Source organism: Varroa destructor, unplaced genomic scaffold, assembly GCF_002443255.2.
Source record: "Varroa destructor unplaced genomic scaffold, Vdes_3.0 BEIS01000003.1, whole genome shotgun sequence".
Lineage (NCBI taxonomy): Eukaryota > Metazoa > Arthropoda > Arachnida > Mesostigmata > Varroidae > Varroa > Varroa destructor.
Window position 1 is genome coordinate 18,299,124 of NW_019211456.1, and position 20,373 is coordinate 18,319,496.

A 20,373-nucleotide genomic window follows, 5' to 3' on the forward strand; every position below is an offset into this window, starting at 1 on the left:
TATATATAATTAATAAGCTCTTTTAATTATTCCGTTTATTTTGAACTATATAAAACTGGCAAATACAAGTACCATGCTAACTGGTAATGAAAGATTTTCGTAACTTCGAATTTAACTTCCTCCACTAACTCAATTTTCTTTCTGTTCCTCATTAGACCGTACTGCATATGACCTCGAAGGGCCGGAACGATCAAGACATCTGAAACTTCTCAGTACATAAAAACAATAATAACAAAAAATTAAAGGTTGAATATAAGAAAAAAAAGTACGCTTCTGGTTTAGATGCAATATACCTATGGCAAAATACAACAAGTATCTATACAATATGATTCATAAAAAAAATATTTGGTTTTCGCATTACTTCCAGCCAAAAATAGCTCAGCTGGCTTCTTTGTGAAAGTGCTCATTGCTAAGCAATACATAAGTACTTGGGGTTTGATTAATGCTTAAAAACGGAGCAGATGATAGCAATATATAGTACTGCTATATAAGTTCGGCAAACTCAATTTCAATAGGATTAACAGTTCAATAAGTTGGCTCTAGATTCCCGCGTGATATATCTACGTCGAAATATTTGTTAGAAAAAGTAATAAGGAAAAAATCGATACGTTCATAAGGTTTGATGATTAAATCGATTTCTTCAATAAATAATTTGGGCGAATAGATAATGTGGAAGATTTCAGGCTGATTTTGCTGTTTATATGGCTACTAAAAAGTTTTCTTCGTTGCTTTCTATAACCTCGAAGCCTTTTTGGATCTTTTTTTCAGTGAATTTTACAAGTTGAAGTCAGTTAAATGTTTGGTGCTATCGCTACCCTTTGCGTTATTTACAAAGGAGTCCGCCTTCTCTCCCTTAAAATGGTTGTGTGGCAGACGACGTTTGTTTCGACATCTGATCACCAAAGAAAATACTTAGCATCTCTCTAGTGCTGGCCGGCTCTACGGAAGGGTTCTTTACCGATTAATCTGTTTTGTTTTATAGAGAAAATATATGCAAACCCATTAGCTAACGGTGTTTTCAATTTAGTTAGAGACACTTTCTATAAAATTCATTATCACGGTAGCTGTGTTAGAAATAGCCAATCCACAGATACCCACGAAGGCTCAGAACGGTGCATGAAATACATTCAATTCCGATTCAATGTATATGAATTTCAATCTATTGATAAAGGAAAATCTTTGGCTGGATAATGTGTTGATTTTCTGACAATGATGAAAGTTGTATATGTGAATGCGTAAGCATTATTTCAAGTGGGAAGACATCCGAAAGCTTAAATTTGCTACGAGCAAGGTATTTTAAATTATTCCTATAAGGAGAACTTAAGGTGTTTATATCATGTTAACCTAAGCTTCAGCTCAAAGTGATTTTATTTCAAATAGAAAGCTTAATTTCTGTAGTCAGATATTTTAAGTGTAAGATACCGTTTTTTTGCTAATATAAAGACTACATTTTTAACAGAACTGTGCACTATCATTTATTGAAAAAGGATATAGTCAACAATGATAAGTAATGATATATGCCTATTAAATGTCAAACTTATTTGCCTTTATCAAAATGGAATAAATGGGAGCTATTCGGTCGATAATTGACCAGTGGCAATATATATATATATATATATATATATATAAAAGCAGGATGCAACCTTGTGCAATACATATTATATGCTTTTAATTCAGGCTACACACAAAAGTATTCGTATCTGCCACATTCGTTGATTTTCAAAAGAGTTACTGATTTGGGTTAGTGCAGTTCGGTGGCAACGTTTTTTGACTGCTGGATTTTTTTTATTTTGAACCCGATTAACCTAAATATAGTCTTTCTGAAACTTTTTACTGAAAAGTCGTTATCAATCTAGTTATTGGGAATATCACATATGTAACTAAATCTAAACTCTTTATTTAATATTAATTAATTTGTTTTTCAAAACACGGGAAATGGTTAAAAACTCATCCTATTGGGTTGCGTCGCAGCAATTTCTTGCATTTAAAATTGATATTTAAGTTTAAGAACATCTAGTGGCTAGAAACATCTAGTGATATAATTTTTTCTGGACGCGGCAACCTTTATACAATAGACATTTAAGTTTCAAGGATAAAGAATATTTCAGTTGGACCATGTATTAAAAGGACGGAGGCTACTCTATTCCACACTAAAGCTAGATGTGAGATAGGGCTGAGATTCATGCATACACAAATTTATTTTATAATTTATTTTAATAATTAATACAATTATTTCACTTCCAAATTTGAAATCAGGATCGTGTTGCGTTATGTTGTGTGGAAATAGTAAACTCTGTATGATAAATGCAGTTATATGATGCACATATATTTCAAATGTTTGGCGCATATTCCAGAGGCCATGGCCGGAGCTAACAGCTCAATGGCGTCAGTAGCTGAGAAACGCCGTCTTCGAGAGGTAGAGTCGGCGCTTGAAGAAGTTCGTAAGAAAATACGCGTACTCAGATCTGAGCAAGCCAGCCTCGAGGATGAAAAGAAAACTCTCGAGCAGATTATCAAGAGTCAGGTAATTATCAAGGCACAGCGCTGAGCTTGGGCTATATATTGTCGAGTCGATTGTCATCTGTAGACAAGTTGCATTTAAGGTACAATACTTCTCGGACCTATTACTTCTGAGGTTGCAGAGTTTATAATATGAGTTCTTTCGTGATGTACTTGCTGTGTACATTCCTCCTAGTCAATAACTGCACTTGTATTTTTAATATGATGTGTGTGGTTACAGGTGGTACGTCAAGACGGCCAAGAGTTCCGTGGGAGCAATTTTCCATGGTCAGAAAAGATTGGTAGCCTGCGTAAGGATGCTTTCGGAATTGAAGCGTTTCGAGGCATGCAGGAAACTGCCATCAATTGTATTCTTTCAGGTGCTTACAGGTCCTTTTTGTATCCTAGCGCATTGTACTGAACGGAACTATCTGCAGACAGTATCTATAAAGAGTAATATGTTAGCTTGTTAAAGCATCATATACAGCTTTATATAAAAGCTGACAGATCGAAATGCTTGGAAAGAGTTTCTACTTTCTCAAAGAATGTTCTGAAAAAAATATGTTGACTTTATCAACTTGACCTAATTTCATTAACGTGGAAAACAAGACATGTTCGTGTTGTTGTTGACTGTTACGGTTACCCATGTTAGCTTACACGGATACAATCACTATACTGTTGCGTTCAATATATTGTTAATTCATATGCAATATTTTCAAATTATGATTTAATAAGAAGAACGATTGTTCTGGGAGTTCTGTTTTTCTTTTGCAGGCAAAGATTGTATACTAATAATGCCTACTGGAGGAGGGAAGAGTTTAACCTATCAACTGCCTTCTATGTATCTGCAGGGTCTCACGATCGTAATCACACCTCTTGTCTCGCTGATGGAAGATCAGGTATGCTTTTTCGTGCAAACAGAAAAACAAGCTTAGCTGGTTCTTCATTAAAACTTCTTGATTGCAGCTTGTGAGAATTTCGCGTTAATGCTATCAATCACAATCAAACTGATTACATACGTTACTCGTGCTTTGTAGTTTTTTTAATGTTTTTCAGTCTTAAAGGCCTTTGCTCGATATACCTAAAGATATACCTTCTGTTTACACGCACATTGTGTATAGGTCATGCAGGTTCAGACGCGTTGTCCTACTTTGCCAGTAGCATGTCTTCATTCGCAACTTCCACGCGAGGAAAGTTCCTCGATCCTCAAGCGAATGCTATTTCCGTCAACGAGTGAAAATACGCTGTTACTCTATGTGACTCCGGAGCGACTTGCAAAGTCGAAGCTCTTCATGAGTAAGCTGCAAAAATGCTGGGAATTAAAAAAGCTTAAACTTCTTGCTATCGACGAGGTTCGTGAATGAGTAAAGTTGTATATAGAGTGCTAAATCTGCGTATCTTTTAATCCATGATTTCTTAACGTGGGTGCACAAACACATCTGCCGTAACTGCATACGTGTGGTTCATGTGCCAATTGTTTATATAGTACACCTTATCAAAGTCACTTTAAAAGATTTCCTAGTGTTCTAGTACTATGTTAAATTTACGTTTTAGCCTGAATGTATTGTAGTTACTATAGTGTGCATTTACAATAGTGCGGAATGTTAAAGAAGAACTGCTCATTTCAGGTACATTGCTGTTCGCAGTGGGGCCACGATTTTCGCCCGGATTATAACTATCTTGGCATTTTAAAGAAGCAGTTTCCAGGCGTACCAGTACTTGGTTTAACAGCTACTGCCTCCCGTACGTTGGCTGCGGATGTTATTGAAATGTTGTCGCTTGATGAAGATCTCGCCATTTTACGAGATGCTTTTGATCGACCCAACTTGAAGTATAGTGTTGAACGGGCGCCACAGGATGTCCCAAACGCTATCGGAACCCTTATCAAAAGCCGGTTAGTTATATTTTCGCTATGATTTAACTCAAAGGTATCATGTGCAGCAAAATATCAGATCAATACCAGTTGATGCGAGAAGAATTGTGATACTGATTTTTTTATGAGATAAGTGTAACTGAATCATAGTAGCTGAAGCTTAAACGATCGAAAGCTGTTATATAGAAAATGTATGTACTAAATCTTTCTATGTCGCAATAATAATAATGCGAAAAATATTAGTTTATTCTGTTCTTTTTTTAAATTTAACTTGAATAATAAAGCTGTTAATATTACACCTATACGGTGGTTTTGATAAGTTTTAGCACAATAGAACTGTATGCAATGATGCAGAGGAAGTATATGTCGATGACGGTACTAATTGAGATGAGAATTATTTATTAATATGTACAGGTATCGCGATCAAACGGGTATCGTATATTGCTTCTCAATAAAAGAGGCGGAAGACGTAGCTGTACATCTCTCTTCAAAGCATGGCATTTCAGCTTACCCGTATCATGCTTCTCTCGAATCCGAAAAACGTTCAAAGGTACACCGGCGATGGTCATCTGGAAAGATTCAGGTTAGTGTTAGTAGCCGTGTCCTAAATTATTAACATACGGAAAATGCAAAAAGGTAGTAATTACTCCATAAGAGATAGGTAGCCCTGTCAGCAATTAAATACTGATTGTATTCGGTATGCCGTTATGGATAAATTTCGTGTATAAAGCTTAACTTATTTCGTTTCACAGGTAGTGGTTGCAACAGTTGCCTTTGGAATGGGCATCGACAAAGCAAATGTTCGGTTCGTGATTCACCACACGATACCAAAGTCTATGGAAAATTATTATCAGGAGTCTGGTAGGGCCGGACGTGATGGTCTACCTGCGGACTGTATTGTTTTTTTTCGTTTTCAAGATATTTTCCGTCAGTCGTCAATGGTCTACGCTGAAAAGAATGGCGCCAAGAATCTCTACAGGTTGGAATTTTCGAATTTTTTCAGTTGTATACTTTAAACGTTCTTTATATTATGGTTTCGATAGGCAACGACCCAAATGAGACGAGAGGGTCTCGTTACTCCATCGCTAATAAAGCTATTGAAAAAAATATTACTTAACTGGAAAGGGGAGTTCATTGGGTAAACTAAAAGTTGCCTTTTACATTAAACCAATAAAGAATGGCCGGGAACGTTATTGATTTGAAAGAGAATGATCAGTAGACATATATGTGATATAAATTTATAGTAAAAAGTTAACAATAACAGCTGGTAAGAGGATCTGTTTAAATCTCTTAAGTAATTATGTACAGATGTCGTGTAAGCCAATAATAATGCACATTAAAGGTGAATTTGGCTTCCCTACAACGAATGCTTAGAATGAAAAACTATTCCTGCGCTTAGTCTATATTAATGTAATCTATTATTTGAAATATCTAGCGTCGTGGCATACTGTTTAGACCAAAGCCGTTGTCGGCGATCTCTTTTGGCCAAGTACTTCAGCGAGGACAAGGATTCGCCTACATGCTCCACATCAATGGTTATCAATCGGCAAGGTTTTTCTAAGTCTCAAGAAATAAAATGCGATAATTGTGCGCATGGACACCAACCGCGCACCTCCGACGTGTCCAATGTTATCAAAATCATGAGTCAAGTGAGTTATGTTTTTATTTCATGACAGTGAATTTTTTTACCTATTGAAGAACAGCAGTTAACTGACTTTTCCACCTCCGATAAGACAAATGGAATAACTCAGCAAATCTTGTTGAACTAATATATCGTGTTAACGTTGTATGGTCAATTGATATGCGCAACTTGTATGTAAATATTGTTTATTATTTAGGTACTTGATGAAGCTGAGATCGGTGAGATCCGGTTAACCGGCAATAAGTTGGTCGAGGCTCTCCGAAAAAAAGGTAAGGACCGTACCTCACTACCCAAAGAACGTCTAGAGGAGCTAGTGTCGTGGAGTCTCTGTCAGGGTTATCTCGAAGAGAAGTTCCACTTCACGCCCTACTCGACTATACCCTTTTTGTCAGCTGGAATGAAAATGTCGGACGTGGTCAGTGGAAGAGATCGTGCCCTTATGGAGTGTGTTCCTCTCGGAGATGGAAACGGGAGTAATGCAAGTACCAGTAAAAGCGTTTTTGCTGGAGAGAAAAGAAAACGATCTCCAGGCATTGTAACCGTTGCCGATGACGACTGAGTAACATCTTTTTTCATATATTTTCAATGAAAATACATATTGTATTCTTCAAAACCTTTGAACACGGTATGTACTGTCTGAAAATACATAGGAAAAGTTAGTAAGCTTTAGGCCATTCTCAAAATGTGTACTTCGTTCGTGGCGAAGATGTTCGTCTTTAGCTACAAACAAGTATGAGTGCATATAGTGCGTAATTAAAACGGAAACGTATGCAAATGGTATATACATATATCGAAGCAGGATTAATTTGTTTCTGAAAGATTGTTAAATGGCTTGCCAACTAAGTCGGTACTTAACATATGAGCTTAAAGAAGAGAAGAACTTTGGTTTGGTTAAGATGCTTGTTGTCAAAGATGTTCAATAAAATTTCGCTAGTACACACTATTATCAATTTGACAACATATTCAACATGTAAATCGAAATGTTTTTGGTAAGCCTGTATGATCCATGATCGATGTTTCAATCAATATTTTTGTCTGCTTACTCGCTGTTTTAATTTTCTTTATTGCTTTTATTAAAAAAATCCGAATAATATCTATAATGTAAAAAAAGCTACTTAAATAATTTGCGCGCTCACGCAAAATATACTTGGGTTGCAGGAGATATAAAATATATAATTTCAGTCTCTAAACCTGCTTCAGAATTCCCAAGCAGGATTAGCCTTGTGGTACGTTATATTGTTTGTTTTTACAAAAAGCTCGGGCGTTTCATTACAATGTACATGTTCATTGTCTGCGGCGCGTTGGGAACCCATTTAGACAAGAATATACCGGAAGGAGGCTTAATAATTAACGGTAGTCATACACTAAAAAGTGTAGACAAACTTAATTTGTTATATCACATAATCATTATATTAATGTATGATATATTCTATATTAATATATGACTATTAATAAAGGGATCTGTCAGAGTTTCTTAGTGCACGATTTAATGCACACACTTTTTTCAGCAATTGTTGTGAGAAATCGAATTCATTTCGGGAACTACTTTTCCAAAGCCATATTTTACTACGCTGCCATGAAGTCGGCTATTACACTTAGGACTACGAGTAAGCATTTTGTTTTACACCAGAAGGAGTTGTGCATGTTGCATAAGATCTCTACGTGAACTGCACATACTATTGTATACGAATGATTTACAGTAGAAGTTATTAAGTAAAAGGGAAAGCCATTATGATTTTAGACATAACACGGCGATATCGCAGCACGTTAACCATAAATCAAATTTGTATATTCGTTGATCTTACCCTAAAATATAGAACAGACGGTCTTTCGATTGCAGCTGGTAGTTATTTGCGGGAATATTTCGGATTAAATTAAGCCCTAAAAGAGTACTGCATCTCACTCTAAAATCTCTATCCGACACATATGAAGACGAGCCAAAGTAATAAAGATATCCTCACTATGCATTGCATCCTGCAAAGCCGAGGGCGCGGCGAAGATTCAAATAATAATATCTGGTGGCATTATGAAAGATATACAACACAGGTCAGTGTCACAAATCTTGATTTCGTGGTCGGCATGTCCGTCTTACTGCGAGATGAGCTCTTCGTCATAAAAAGTCATGCTATCGATGTAGTTGTCTCTTCAGGTGAAACCTTGCGCATTTTGTTCCCATCGGGTATGCAAAATGTGCGAGGGATAACCACGTCCGGAGACAATAACTTTGTGTAAACATAATCTGGCAGGATATTTTTAATAGGCAATACTAAGAGAACTCCCAGCGCTGAGCTTGTATTCGACAGCGAGAATAGTACGAATTTGCAAATTGTCAAATTAAACGAACATGTAATAAAACTAGTTTGTGTTGATAGAAAAAGAGCTGGCCATAAAATAAGTCGTTTACGATCGTCTCGGAAAATTGGTGTCCGACGAAACAGTCTTTACATCACCTAGACTAGCTAGACTCTTTCCAGTGGGGGTACATAGCGAGCGCAATATAATGTTTTTATGTGTACAAATAAACCTAATAATCTTAATTTGAGTAGCGTTAATGTAGAAATGCAGTGTGAAAAGGCCTTACGTTCGCATAATTGCGCGTAGCCTGTCGAAGCAATCGAGAGGGCAGATCGATGGTATGTGTCAATAATGACAGTAAAATTTCAGTAGACATCTTTTGTGATCAACTCTAGCGACACCCACAATATGAAAACGATGTCCTTTGGGCAGCAAATTATCGAGTTGTTTTGACTCCATATGTCGATCAGAAAGAGCTATCATGACGAACTTGATAGTTAAAGGGCACGAAAATGTTAAAACCGTAATGTTTCCAGAAAAAGGCACCTAATTGAAATTACACGTTGGTATTGTACTATAAGTGGGCCTTGGTAAATTAATCCGTTCTGATTTCCGAGCTATATCAATTCGTACTTTCGTTTTATGAACAGTTCAATGTGCCTTTTCGTCTATTAAAACTTGGTGCCCTTGATTTGATAGGAAGGCTTTTTTTGGGCAGCTTTAACAAACGCGCGAAAATGGCCACACAAACTTATAAACGTTCTTATATATATTTAACGTTACGTAACAATTACTTGTTGCCGCGAATAAACTCCTCCATCATCGACAACTAAAACGGGTTTACCTTGTATTGAAACGTTCTAAAATTGCTATCTTATTTTTTCAGTTGCTCAAACTTCTTCAGAAAAACCTTTATGGGAAACATTGCAACTTTTCCGTCCCGGTTCCACAGTGATTTTACTCATAGTAGGTAAAGGTTAGTCATCAAATTTATGATTGGTGTTGTCCTTGCTAAATCGATATTTCGTGCAAAGTATCTTGAGTTTTGTTGAATTCTGGAGTAGCGCAGCAGATCTTAAACCAAAAACGGAGCATGAAACTGATTTATTCGACTTTCAGACGGCACACATCTTAGCACGACCTTACTTATAGGCCATCTAGAGCTACTTTTACAACTTTTATGAAATTGCTCCTGTAGTCTGTTGTGATTGTAGGATTGCTGCCTTTACGAATATCACTACCGCGACCAGCTAATCTGCTTCTGTCATTACGAACTTTGTCAAAACATACATTTAGCTGTGGTATTCACTTAATATAACTCATTTATGCCAATCATAAATAACTTTTCTTCTGAATAGAGTTCTTTAGCCTTAGACTGTACAATACGTGGACATCGGAACAGGCTTCTATACAAATACAGCCTGGTATTTTGCTCGAAAAATTACGGCAGCCGATTGTCGTTCATGTTAGAAGCATCCATACATATTAGTCTCTTTATTTTTTTCATTACTTGATCATAAAATGCACATCAATGTCGGCCCTGCCATGCGATGCCTACGCGAGCCACAAAACAAAATTTTTCTATTGAAAATTTTGAATACGTATCGTTCTTACCTTATGTTTTGTTGTTTAGAAAGGTTTTTCGAACATCCGAAAGTAAAATGCGTAAATTCACCATACATTACGTAAAATTATCTGCGTACCTAAATCTTCCAAATTCCACTTTCGTCGTTATTTATTATACATCTTCAATGACAATATCAATTTTTTTGCTAGAATTGTGCGTATTTACTTCCTGTATTTCGATATTATTATTCACATTGGATCCTAACTCGTTGCTGCTTAGTTCTGTTTTTCGCCGTACAGAATCTAGCCTCGCCGAAACGTTGTGTAAGTTAAACAGTTATAATGGTACATACCAATAAGGTAAAGTGTTTAATATCGCAGATGATTTCAGAAATCTACTTTATTTAAATTGATCTTTAAATTCCTGCGAGGTTTAGAATGCATGAACATGATTTTATTTTAGTACCGTTATAAATATTCTTGGTATATTGCTGGTTTCTTGTCTTAACATTTATCACAAGTGTGTTTTCAAGTGGCTGAATTCGAGATAGAGACTTATATTTTTCAAGACAGCAAGGTTTTTTGCCGAATGGCCATATTCATAAGATCTGTGTCTCTACGAAATTCACCACAAGATATCGATGTTATAACGGGAATCAAAACGACTCGATCTTTTGCTGATTCAAATTTAAAAGTGCTTTTAGTCTGAACATTAGGGCTGGTGATCGTGTTGCGACTGCGATAGACGTTAGAAACGCAACGTTTCCATTTTGTATTGCGTCGGTATAATACAAATTTTCGCTATGCAGGAACATTCTCTGCCGCTGAATGCCGATTAGGAATAGGTTATTGTGGCTTTCATGACAAGCCAAAAAATTGTCCCGTCAGCACCGTGCAACCATCGATAAAATCTCCTGTGGTAAGTTGGGAGATTTCTGCGTCGAACACAGTTACTTCATGCATACTGCGAGTTAACCGTCCAAAACTTCGTTCTTGGCAGTGATCAGAAGAAGTTCCAGGATTTCAAGGATGACTATTTAAATGTTTTCAAATACTTGTCATTTTCTCCATAGAACAGATAACTAATAGTTACAGTTTTTATGAGTGCAGTAATGTTTTTAGCGCTATTGATAAGAATAAATGTGCCCAGAGTCTCCAGAGCTTTTACTTAGGATATTTTATCCACCCGGAGGTGCAAATTACGTTCTGACCATTAGCCTACTAAATGTAAACTAATCGACAGGGCGAAGATAGGACATAAGTATAATATACGCAAACTATTATAACTACAATGGAGCACGACGCTATTGAAGTAGCCATGAATAGAACGGTGTAATGAAAAAAATCTCAAACCTTAATTTAAGGCAGCATGTAGGCAACGAATTATCGTTGGCTTAACAAGAATATAGTGTTATGCATAAATAATTAGAATAATTATGCGCATTGCCTGAAGAACGCACAATTATAGTTTATTAGCAAATAGTTATAAGGTACCACGGTAGCGTGCATGCGTGCACAAGGTGTCCTAACCTAAATGAAGCACAGAGCCATATCCAATGTATAATGTTAGTTGAGCGACTGAGATCTTGATGTAGTACCGCTGCTGCTTCTAACTGGTTTTTTCAATATGAAATTTATCATGCTGTCACATTTGTAGACTAAACATGTGTTTATGGACAAAAAGCTCACTTTCGCGGGACAAAATTATCTAAAAACGGCGATGTTGCTATCTTTTCCCTCTTCTGAATATAATCCACCTAGTTCAGTTTGAACTAAACAAAAACATTCATATTTGCCTAAATAGTGCATATATTATAACCGAAATGTACAGTTGTGGAATAGGTCAACCACAACGTTCGGATTGAATTATCTGAGAAGACTTGGAAATACAGATGCAATTATTTTTAAAGCTACTTCTTTCATCGGTAAAAACACTTAAATATCCAGTAGTCAGCGCGTCCGACGAAGCGTCATTAAAATGGAGTATATAACAGAACGATATGTATTGTTTAGTTTATGAATCGAGATCTACAACGAAGTCATTAACTTGATGTTTGTTGTGCGTTATTTTGAGCTTGAAAGACCTTCAACTTCGTCGTTAAAGTGATGAAATGCTAGCCATCACAAATTTAACACTATTAGTAACCTTTTAGAAATTTATAGCAAATGTTCAGCTACGATTTCAACAATTGTGTTATTTCATATCGCGAATTGTTCGCTCGAGACGGAGCACAAGACTACCTGTCAAGAAAAGATTAATCTTCAATCTGCTGGAGGTACGCTGATAGAGTCACAGTTCAAAAGGATCAAGATACAGTACGGCAGTATGATTGGCTGTGTTTTCGAAGCTGTTTATAGAATGAAGGTGATTGACGGGATCAAAGGCACATCGATTGTTTGATTCGGCTTCCGCAAATGGCAGAATTAAGATGTAAACGAGCCAAGTTCCAGGCTTCAGGCGTATGCAAGAAATGTCTTAAAAAGCAGCCAATGAAAGAAGGCAGCAGGAGCAATACACACAAAATAGCAACAGGTTGGATTCAGTAGCATGTATCACGTCTTTTATCAGCAGAGGTCGCAGTAGTACTATCAAATCGTTCAAATCGGAATGCATAAATGAGTATGTGTTTTTGCTAAGCTATTGATATTCTTATTACATTAATTCAAAGCATTCATTTTTACGCTGATCCGCGGTGAAAACATTTTATGAAAGAGTCACATTTCATGCACTCCGTTTGTGGATAACGCGGTTCAGTCATTGCAGTTTACGCTTAGAGAACGCGGCCAAGCGGCGACGCATGTATGGGCTTTGTAAGTGATTTGAAGAGGTTTGCACAATATCTACTACCTTACATATTCTTGGAGAGGTGCATGCACGGTTGGAATGGCTTTTGCAGACCTCCAAGCATCTTCAAAGTTGAAGCCTAAACCGGTCGTTGAACAAGTCTTTTCAGTGCCGTTTAAAATAAAAGAGACACCATCGTTTACTTTTACTGGTGTTAATTTCACTAGGTAAACCTTTTCTAAGAGGAACAACAGATCACAGGCAAAAGCCTATGTTACTCTGTTTCCATGTTCAAGGATTTTAATGAACTGAACATTTAAACTTAGCTCAAATTTGATTATTTCAACATGCAACACATTGTCAGAAGTAATAAAGTCAACTTCCGATCACGCGCAAACGTTCCAATGAATAGCAGGGGGATTGGAATACGTTTTTGCACATTAATGGCAAGTAAATTCGGGCATCAGTGCTTTATTGGTACGGATTCAGTAACATACATTCTAATGACTGTACTAGGTATAACATATGTCCTAGTGCATGTCATCATAACAATATTTAGAGATGAAACTTTTCTTGCGCCGGAATGAGCGCAGCATGATTAACATATCCCTGCTAGGCTTAGCAACAATGATCATCTGAAAATTACCCCTTTAAGAAGCTACTTCTTATTTGGAAGAGTGAGTTTTAGCATGGATATGGCTTAAATAAATATGATTTAATTTCATTCCAGTAAATATACTTTTGGGATGTTTTTAGGCACAATTAAAAAATGTGGGAAAAAAACGCTGCTTGTGTCTTTGTGCGTAATAACCGACCCAATGGTGGCTTACCCCACGCTCGCTTCCAAAGACGTTGTGTTACCCAAATATAACGAGATGCTAGAAACAGTTCATTTAATAGTATAGATTCCTTTACCATGTATGAAGTCAAATCTTTTTATATATATACACCAGCGTTACGATGACTCTCGTTTGTTCGATTCGTTACAATCTAACCCGTTAACCTTCTGAATTTTATTCATTAGTCTATTCTGATATGTTTGCCAACGACCTCACCTAACTGTAGATCTGTGTCTTGTTGGCTTTTGATAGGTTTCTATAATGTAATGACGGGGTTTTTCTAGTGTTTTGACTGACCCTGCTTCGGGAACGCACATGAGTAGGGTTTACCACATAAGTAGGTTTGCCGAACTTTAAGGGAGGTACGTGAGTCTTAGACTTGTAAAACATATTGCTATACCTATTGATTCTATTTCCGGAATGTCGCCGACGTAATAAATAGCTACATATTTTACAAAATGAAAACCTAATAAAGATGGCATGATAATTTTATATGTTTCAATTGATGTACTAACTTGTTTTTTAGGATATCGCTTCTTTAATCATCTTTTGTCAACAAGTGGTTACCTCTGTGTTGCATGAAGACTGGTTAGCATGGTAATTCTGTCTTTAGGAAATTTCCAAACATTGAGGATTTTTATATTGTGTTAATTTTTTATAATAAATATGTATACCTTTATTTTGATATCTTGTGTCTTTTTTCTCAAAATGATTCAGGAATGTTTTCTCGAAAATCAGCTCAATATTAACTGCTCTAACTTCCAATTGGCATTTTTTGAAATGCGCTCAAGTAGCCATTCGAAATGCATCTCCACTCTACTGTCACGTGGGCAATACGAACCCGTCAATACAATTTTAACCATTTTTACGCCGAAATATTCATTTTAAGTATAGGAACATGTATTACCATTTTACCCATCTCGTCGATTGGCATCAAGAAAAAAACTTTTCCATAAAACGCTAAATTAGGTTTTCGCCTTTCGGGGGTAATTTTTAACCTGAGAATTGAAAAATGAGAAAAAACAACGCCAAAAAAACAGGAATTGTAAAAAACATCAGATTCTCCTAATTAACATTGTTGTCTATAAGATGAAAAAAAACAAACTTTATAGGGAAATTATTATTTATCCAGTTACTTCCATCCTACGCGTAACTCTTCGAAGAATGAAAAGGCTAGATACAAATTTAAGGGGTCGATCTGAGTCCGACAGACATACAGGCAAGGGTTTTTTTTTAATTTAGATGAAACAATTATTCAAGCAGCATTTAGCTTGATTCAAAAGAAAATGATCAAAAGAAAATTGATTAGAGATACGAGCAGAGCTACAGCGTTGCGGCCATCATTTACACATTGGATACCTGGCCTTAATGTTATCAGCTGGTTAATTTTCGTTGAACGCTGTAATTAAGTGTTTGTGCAAAAAAACAGATTCCCAATGTTAATTTAAATAAATATAAAAATCAATCGCCATCTAAAAATGTGTGCAAAGTTGCAAGATGTCTAACAGGGAAAACGTAACATTAGCTATTTAATTACACATATTGCATAATTTAGCTAGTAGTAAAGGAATAAAGCTTGGTGGCAAGTGGCGTTCAAAAGAAGCATAAAAATATTTGACCATTATGCCGCGTTTTGAAGCATACATATAACCAAAGACTGACGTAAAGCATTGTTGACTGGGGAGGATTCAACCTCTTTAGCAAATGTTGAAAAGGAACATCCGCCAAAAGTGCGAATGTACGCAAAGCGCAATCCAGATACTTCACTGTTTTACAAAAATAAAAGGCAAAACACATGATACTAAGGATACAGCAGAACACATTTGATTAGGACGTCAGTTGTCACAATATCCTGTGTTGTGAAAACTCTACCTATCTCGTCATTTAGTGCACAAGTGTTAATTAAGTTGTAAAATTTAAATCGATTTTGAAATTAACCAATTCAGTTTTTTTATTTATTATCTCTCAATGTATAAATTAAACGTAAAAACTGAGAGGAGACTTTATTATTAGTCTCTTCTTAAAGGTGACTTTATACCTATGTTAAAAGTAATTTTATACCTATGCTAACATGGTAATGTCGGAAACATTTGAGTTGATTGTTGAAAGCGCTAGAAGGTCGAAGCAATTACCGCAGAGTCGATTTAGATCTAAAGTGTTTGTTCAATGCCTAGAAAGATCTTATATGTGTTATAGCTACCCTATAGGTACGGCATCAGATATATACCTAAAGCTTCTTCGTTCTCCTTCATTCGGGCCTCATGCTTATCTGTCATATAAAGCTATTTCCATACAGAGCTTAAGCTAGCTCAGACTTTCAACATTTCTCGTTCCGTACATTCGACTATTCCACCGATGTTCATCTTTTCAACACGTTTCCGGCCGTTTATCTTGACATGTATTCAACCTATCCAGGTTTCATGCGCCGTAACAACTGTTAATAGTACGATCCTTGGACTACTATAATCATCAAACACATTAAGAATCGGTATGGATCGTAGAGATCACCTTCTAAGTAGACATATTGAATCCCAACGTTGTCTATGTCCCCTGAGTCTAATTAATCAGCTCACAGGTTAATTTGCTAGTCCTTGCTAAGATTGATTGTGATTTCGCGTCAAAAAACATCTGTAATATTTATGGTCGTTATACAACACTACACAAATACACACTTACTAAACTTAATAGAGAAATAGCGTGTTTTTCGGAGTGATAGGGTACTGCATAAATTCGACACTATAATTATCCAACGGTTAGACCAAAAACCAATGTCCCAATTACTATGCCACGTCATCGGAGATACGAGAAGATATCGGAAGCTTCAATATGAACATTTTCTTTCTAAACGCGTTGCCTTTTTCAAGGAACGCATATTGGTCAGTTCATATGAGATTTGCGAATATTTCTTGCTCCATTAGTTACTTATAATTGTTTTTCATTATAAGATTAGAGCTGTTGAGCAATAAGTGTACATTGTTTAGGAGAATCTTTCAGTTAAAAGCAGATAACACCTTGAACAGTGAGTCATTTTCGTATATAAAAGGTCAATACGGGTGAATAGAAGACAACTGATTTATACGGTTGAACAGTGTTATTGTGAGAGCAGTAAACAACTCCTCGATCACAATATAAAAAAATAGTGGTATAAACTACGATCATTGTGCCACAAACCGAGTATCTAAGCATTTTCATAATCAGGGTCGTCTTTTTTTTATATTTTCCCACTTACAAAACATGTAAACTGTATACCGCACAGACTTCAATGACCGACAAAAGATATACCTTGTGCAGCTATTAGAAACCGATCGATTTGAATGATTCTTACGGTTAATCTCAGGTTTAGCATTATTCACTGGCATTGTCATGCTTATGTATATATATATATATATATATATATGTATATGTAGTACAATTCGGATGCGATGATTCATAGAAAGAAGCCCCTGCACTCGGTCAATTGGTGTTATCCGATCTGGTATCTCGAAGCTTCGGAAAGCCACTTGATATGTCGCAATTTCCCAAGAACACGGGAACACTGCGACACGTTAATGTGATACTGCGTCGTACTTATCTGTTACGGGTAATGCATTACAATTAAATAAATTGAGCCAAAAAAATATTTCTACATCCATCAATTAGTGGCCAGTGCTAAAGTGTGTTTTTACTAAACTCAGGAATATGTGAGGTGGTCTAAATTCAGGACCGCGCATAGACACAGTTCACTTGGTGTTGGGAAAACCAGGTGCTAGCCATTGTAACAGTGTTAAACGTATAACTCAAATCATTTATCCACCCTTTCATGCACAGACTAACAGTCTTCCGCGTTGATTTTTCTCCTAGATTATGTCCTTGTCAGGCTATCGCAGTACCTTGCACCTAAAAGAATATGAATTCATTTGCCAATTATGGAAACATTACCAAATACAAAAAAGTGAAGAAATTACATGTGTGAAATATTACTTTTTAACTCCAAGTGTAATGTTTTATAGACCCTGTTTCACCACCTCCTGAGCCAGTTTTGGGCAACGGAGTTTTTATGTGTAAAGAGCTCAAAATGTGTAGCAATACTTTCAAAAAGTTTTTTTTAACTGTAAATACAAAACTTTGCAGCGTGCTTAGAAACTAAATTCAGGAAAAAAAAAATTCTATGTGTATCTTACATGACTCGAAAGTTCAGTTAAAAAATGTTAGGGGAATTTGAACGCCGTTTACATAGAGAATCGTGCAGCGGCATATTCTTCTTTGAAAAACAATGGTATTCACTGCTGGACACTTCGAAGATATGCTCAGCTGTGATTTGTTGTTAGTTCTAAGATTGGGTAATAAGGTACTTAAAGTTTCTGATACTAAATGATTGTATCTCTCTTTCAGATAATGACTCTTAACTCCTAAATCAATCAAAGTGCTTGGTACAAGGCTTAGTAGTTAAGAACCGACCTCCACAGCTGCTAAACCATTTCAAAGGCACGTAATGCAGAACCACCTACATCTAGGAGAAACACTTCTCTGCCGTGCAAAAGCGACCGATTATCGAAAACAGCAAGGGATGCGTGACTGCGTTTTTTTAGAATGTCGTCAGAACAACCCGACTTGCCTGATCCGAATCGCACATGGGTGCGTCCTTGAGGAATCATCAGATTTCTTCACTCAGTTGCTTCAAGGGGCAGAGCGTTCTGGGAGTACGGAACAGGGCAGACCGGCACTTCGGCTTGAAATATCTGTCAACGTTATCGATCTTTTATTAGAATACATCTATACCAACTAGATAATCCCAATCCCAGCTAGTCAAATAGTGCAGCTCGTCGTAGCCGTCAAGAAACTTCAAATGCCAGCGCTCATTGAGCAATTACATGACTATCTGAATCAAAATCTACACGCATGTATGCTCGATCCAGAGTTCCTTAATGGGTCAAAACATACAGCTGAATGATGTGGCCTGCTTAGGTGAAATACTTGAGAACTTAAGTCTTGATGCAGAGTTGAGAGGCGAGCTTGTCGCACAAATATGGCACTGGCTTGACAGTGATCCAGTTAACAATACACAGGCTGGAGAAAAATTAATTAGTCAACTTAATAATAATTCATGCTCCGGGGTCGACTTAGCAGTGAACGATGTGTATGACAAAGTGAAGATGAGCACGTGTGGAATATTACCTATGGAGGTTTTCCGACGGCAGCGCTTACTCATGAAAAGATACCACTCGACCAGAACAAGTCTCTAAGTCTATATTGTGTCGAAAACTACAGATGGTTTGTGCAAGCCACTAGAGATTGTCGACGGTATCCGCAAATATGTCAAGTGTGGCGGAAACTGGCCAATGCTCGATATAATGTATAATCCGGCAGCTTTAAGAGAAAAAAAAGCTGTTTGTTGTAGAAAGCTATGGCATAATCGTCATCGACTCTCCGGCCGGGCAAAATATTCGAGGGATCACAACATTCGGAGACGACATTTTAGTTTGGACTCGAAATGGAGATATACTTTTTATCTATAACGCTAACGATACAATTACTGTACTCGTGGAAATTGTTAGATCTATTTGATGGAGAAAATCACAAGCATCTGCGAATACTCAAGTGGAATGAACAAACTTTCGAATTTCTTTTTGTTGAGACGACTTCTTAGGCGATTAGTCAGCAATTCGCGTGGAATAATTGTGTCCGACGCTGAGATTTACCTGTCTGTCAAAGTAAAAGAAATGATACCGATCGGGACGCATGGCGACGACGAAACAGTTTTTATAGTTCGTCATGAAGGTCAGAACGACCTATTTCTAATTGGTGTTCGAGGGGGGAATTCAGTGTGAGAGAACTCTTATCCTGTAAATGCTTGTATGCTGTTGACGCAATACAAAGTGGGAACTTAGCGTTTTTAACATTAATCACAACAGCGGCGCGATGGGAGCTCTTAACGATCAATTTGGACACCCAAAATAAGAGCACATTTGAACTCAAATCAGCTAAGGATCGAGTCACTTTAATTCCTGTTATAAAAAATAAGTATCTTAATGGGTTCGATAGAAACATGGATAGCTCAGACATGGGGCACAGGAACCCCACTGCAAGCGCCTTCAGCTTTAGAATTAGAGGTCCTTGCTTACCTTAAAAAGCGACTGCGATAAATGATAGAAAAAAAAGCTAGCTGTATGCAGAATGTACGATAGAATGATGATGAAAACCTAAAATATATAAACGGTAAATTTGGATTCAGGAACGCTGGAATAAATCTCACAGGTTTAGGTTAGCTAGACTACTTGAATTGTGTATTATTAATTTGCACCTATGCTATACATAATATCAACTACTGACATATAACTCTGTGGAAAAGCCGCTAAAAATCTACATCATGGAAAAATGAAAGAATTCTCTATACTTCGAAACATGAGCCTAGAATTTCATACTTTATATCAACAATAGTTTACGTAGCTGGGATCAGACGCTCATGGCGAGATCCTCCAAGTTCGTCTCTATGTTGAATTACCGTTTTTATAGAGCACTTGTAGAAAGCGTTTGGAATGCGTGTAAAAACTACAGGTACAAATGAAATACGTCCTTGGACAGGAATCAGTGAGCTAAGACTTCCTATATATGTTGCAACTAAAAAAACGCCTGTTTTTCCAAGGTGAACTACCTGTAGGTCTTACTTTCCGGTACTTTATCTTTCGCTGTGTTTCACCTGCAGACCTTACCACTATTAACAGTACGCAATTATATACACTTTATCGACCCACAAGCCCGCTTCCTCGGGTTTTCAAAACAACTTCGTAGGCTTGCACCTGAATAAAATACGAACAGAACTAAGGATTGAAATAGATGTCCGCTTATCTTACACATCCATACACGGGTGTGTAGTACATTCTCAAACGGATGAACC

At 36.8% G+C, this 20,373-nt stretch overlaps 2 protein-coding genes and 1 long non-coding RNA gene across 11 annotated transcripts in view; 2 read left to right on the forward strand and 1 right to left on the reverse strand.

The window, feature by feature from the left end:
* The window catches only part of LOC111246402 (aldehyde dehydrogenase, dimeric NADP-preferring-like), a 7,897-nt gene extending 6,892 nt beyond the window's left edge, over nucleotides 1-1,005 (forward strand). For 6 of the 8 annotated variants that reach the window (XM_022795939.2, XM_022795937.2, XM_022795938.2 and 3 more), the window contains one exon: nucleotides 156-1,005. The gene's annotated coding sequence lies outside the window, so the exon portion shown is untranslated. The remainder of the gene's footprint in view (nucleotides 1-155) is intronic. The other 2 variants (XR_015323167.1, XR_015323166.1) reach the window with 1 other exon arrangement.
* Nucleotides 1,006-1,147: 142 nt separating this feature from the next.
* On the forward strand, nucleotides 1,148-7,499 carry LOC111246400 (putative ATP-dependent DNA helicase Q1). Of its 2 annotated transcripts, XM_022795930.2 has the most exons (10): nucleotides 1,148-1,291; nucleotides 2,355-2,524; nucleotides 2,741-2,879; nucleotides 3,274-3,398; nucleotides 3,621-3,851; nucleotides 4,128-4,393; nucleotides 4,787-4,955; nucleotides 5,125-5,351; nucleotides 5,808-6,021; nucleotides 6,211-7,499. In XM_022795930.2, exons 2-10 carry the CDS (start codon nucleotides 2,360-2,362, stop codon nucleotides 6,571-6,573), a joined length of 1,899 nt encoding a protein of 632 aa, XP_022651665.1. In that variant the 5' UTR covers nucleotides 1,148-1,291; nucleotides 2,355-2,359; the 3' UTR covers nucleotides 6,574-7,499. The 2 variants fall into 2 exon arrangements, with proteins under 2 accessions (XP_022651665.1, XP_086838881.1); XM_086982755.1 differs by lacking the exon at nucleotides 1,148-1,291 and having other exon boundaries at nucleotides 3,351-3,398.
* Nucleotides 7,500-17,063: 9,564 nt separating this feature from the next.
* LOC147756614 (uncharacterized) lies at nucleotides 17,064-18,533 on the reverse strand. The gene is made up of 3 exons (XR_015323168.1): nucleotides 18,420-18,533; nucleotides 18,094-18,217; nucleotides 17,064-17,375 (listed from the first exon to the last, which is right to left on the reverse strand). It is a non-coding gene; the product is annotated as an uncharacterized LOC147756614 (long non-coding RNA).
* Between the last annotated feature and the right edge of the window lie 1,840 nt (nucleotides 18,534-20,373).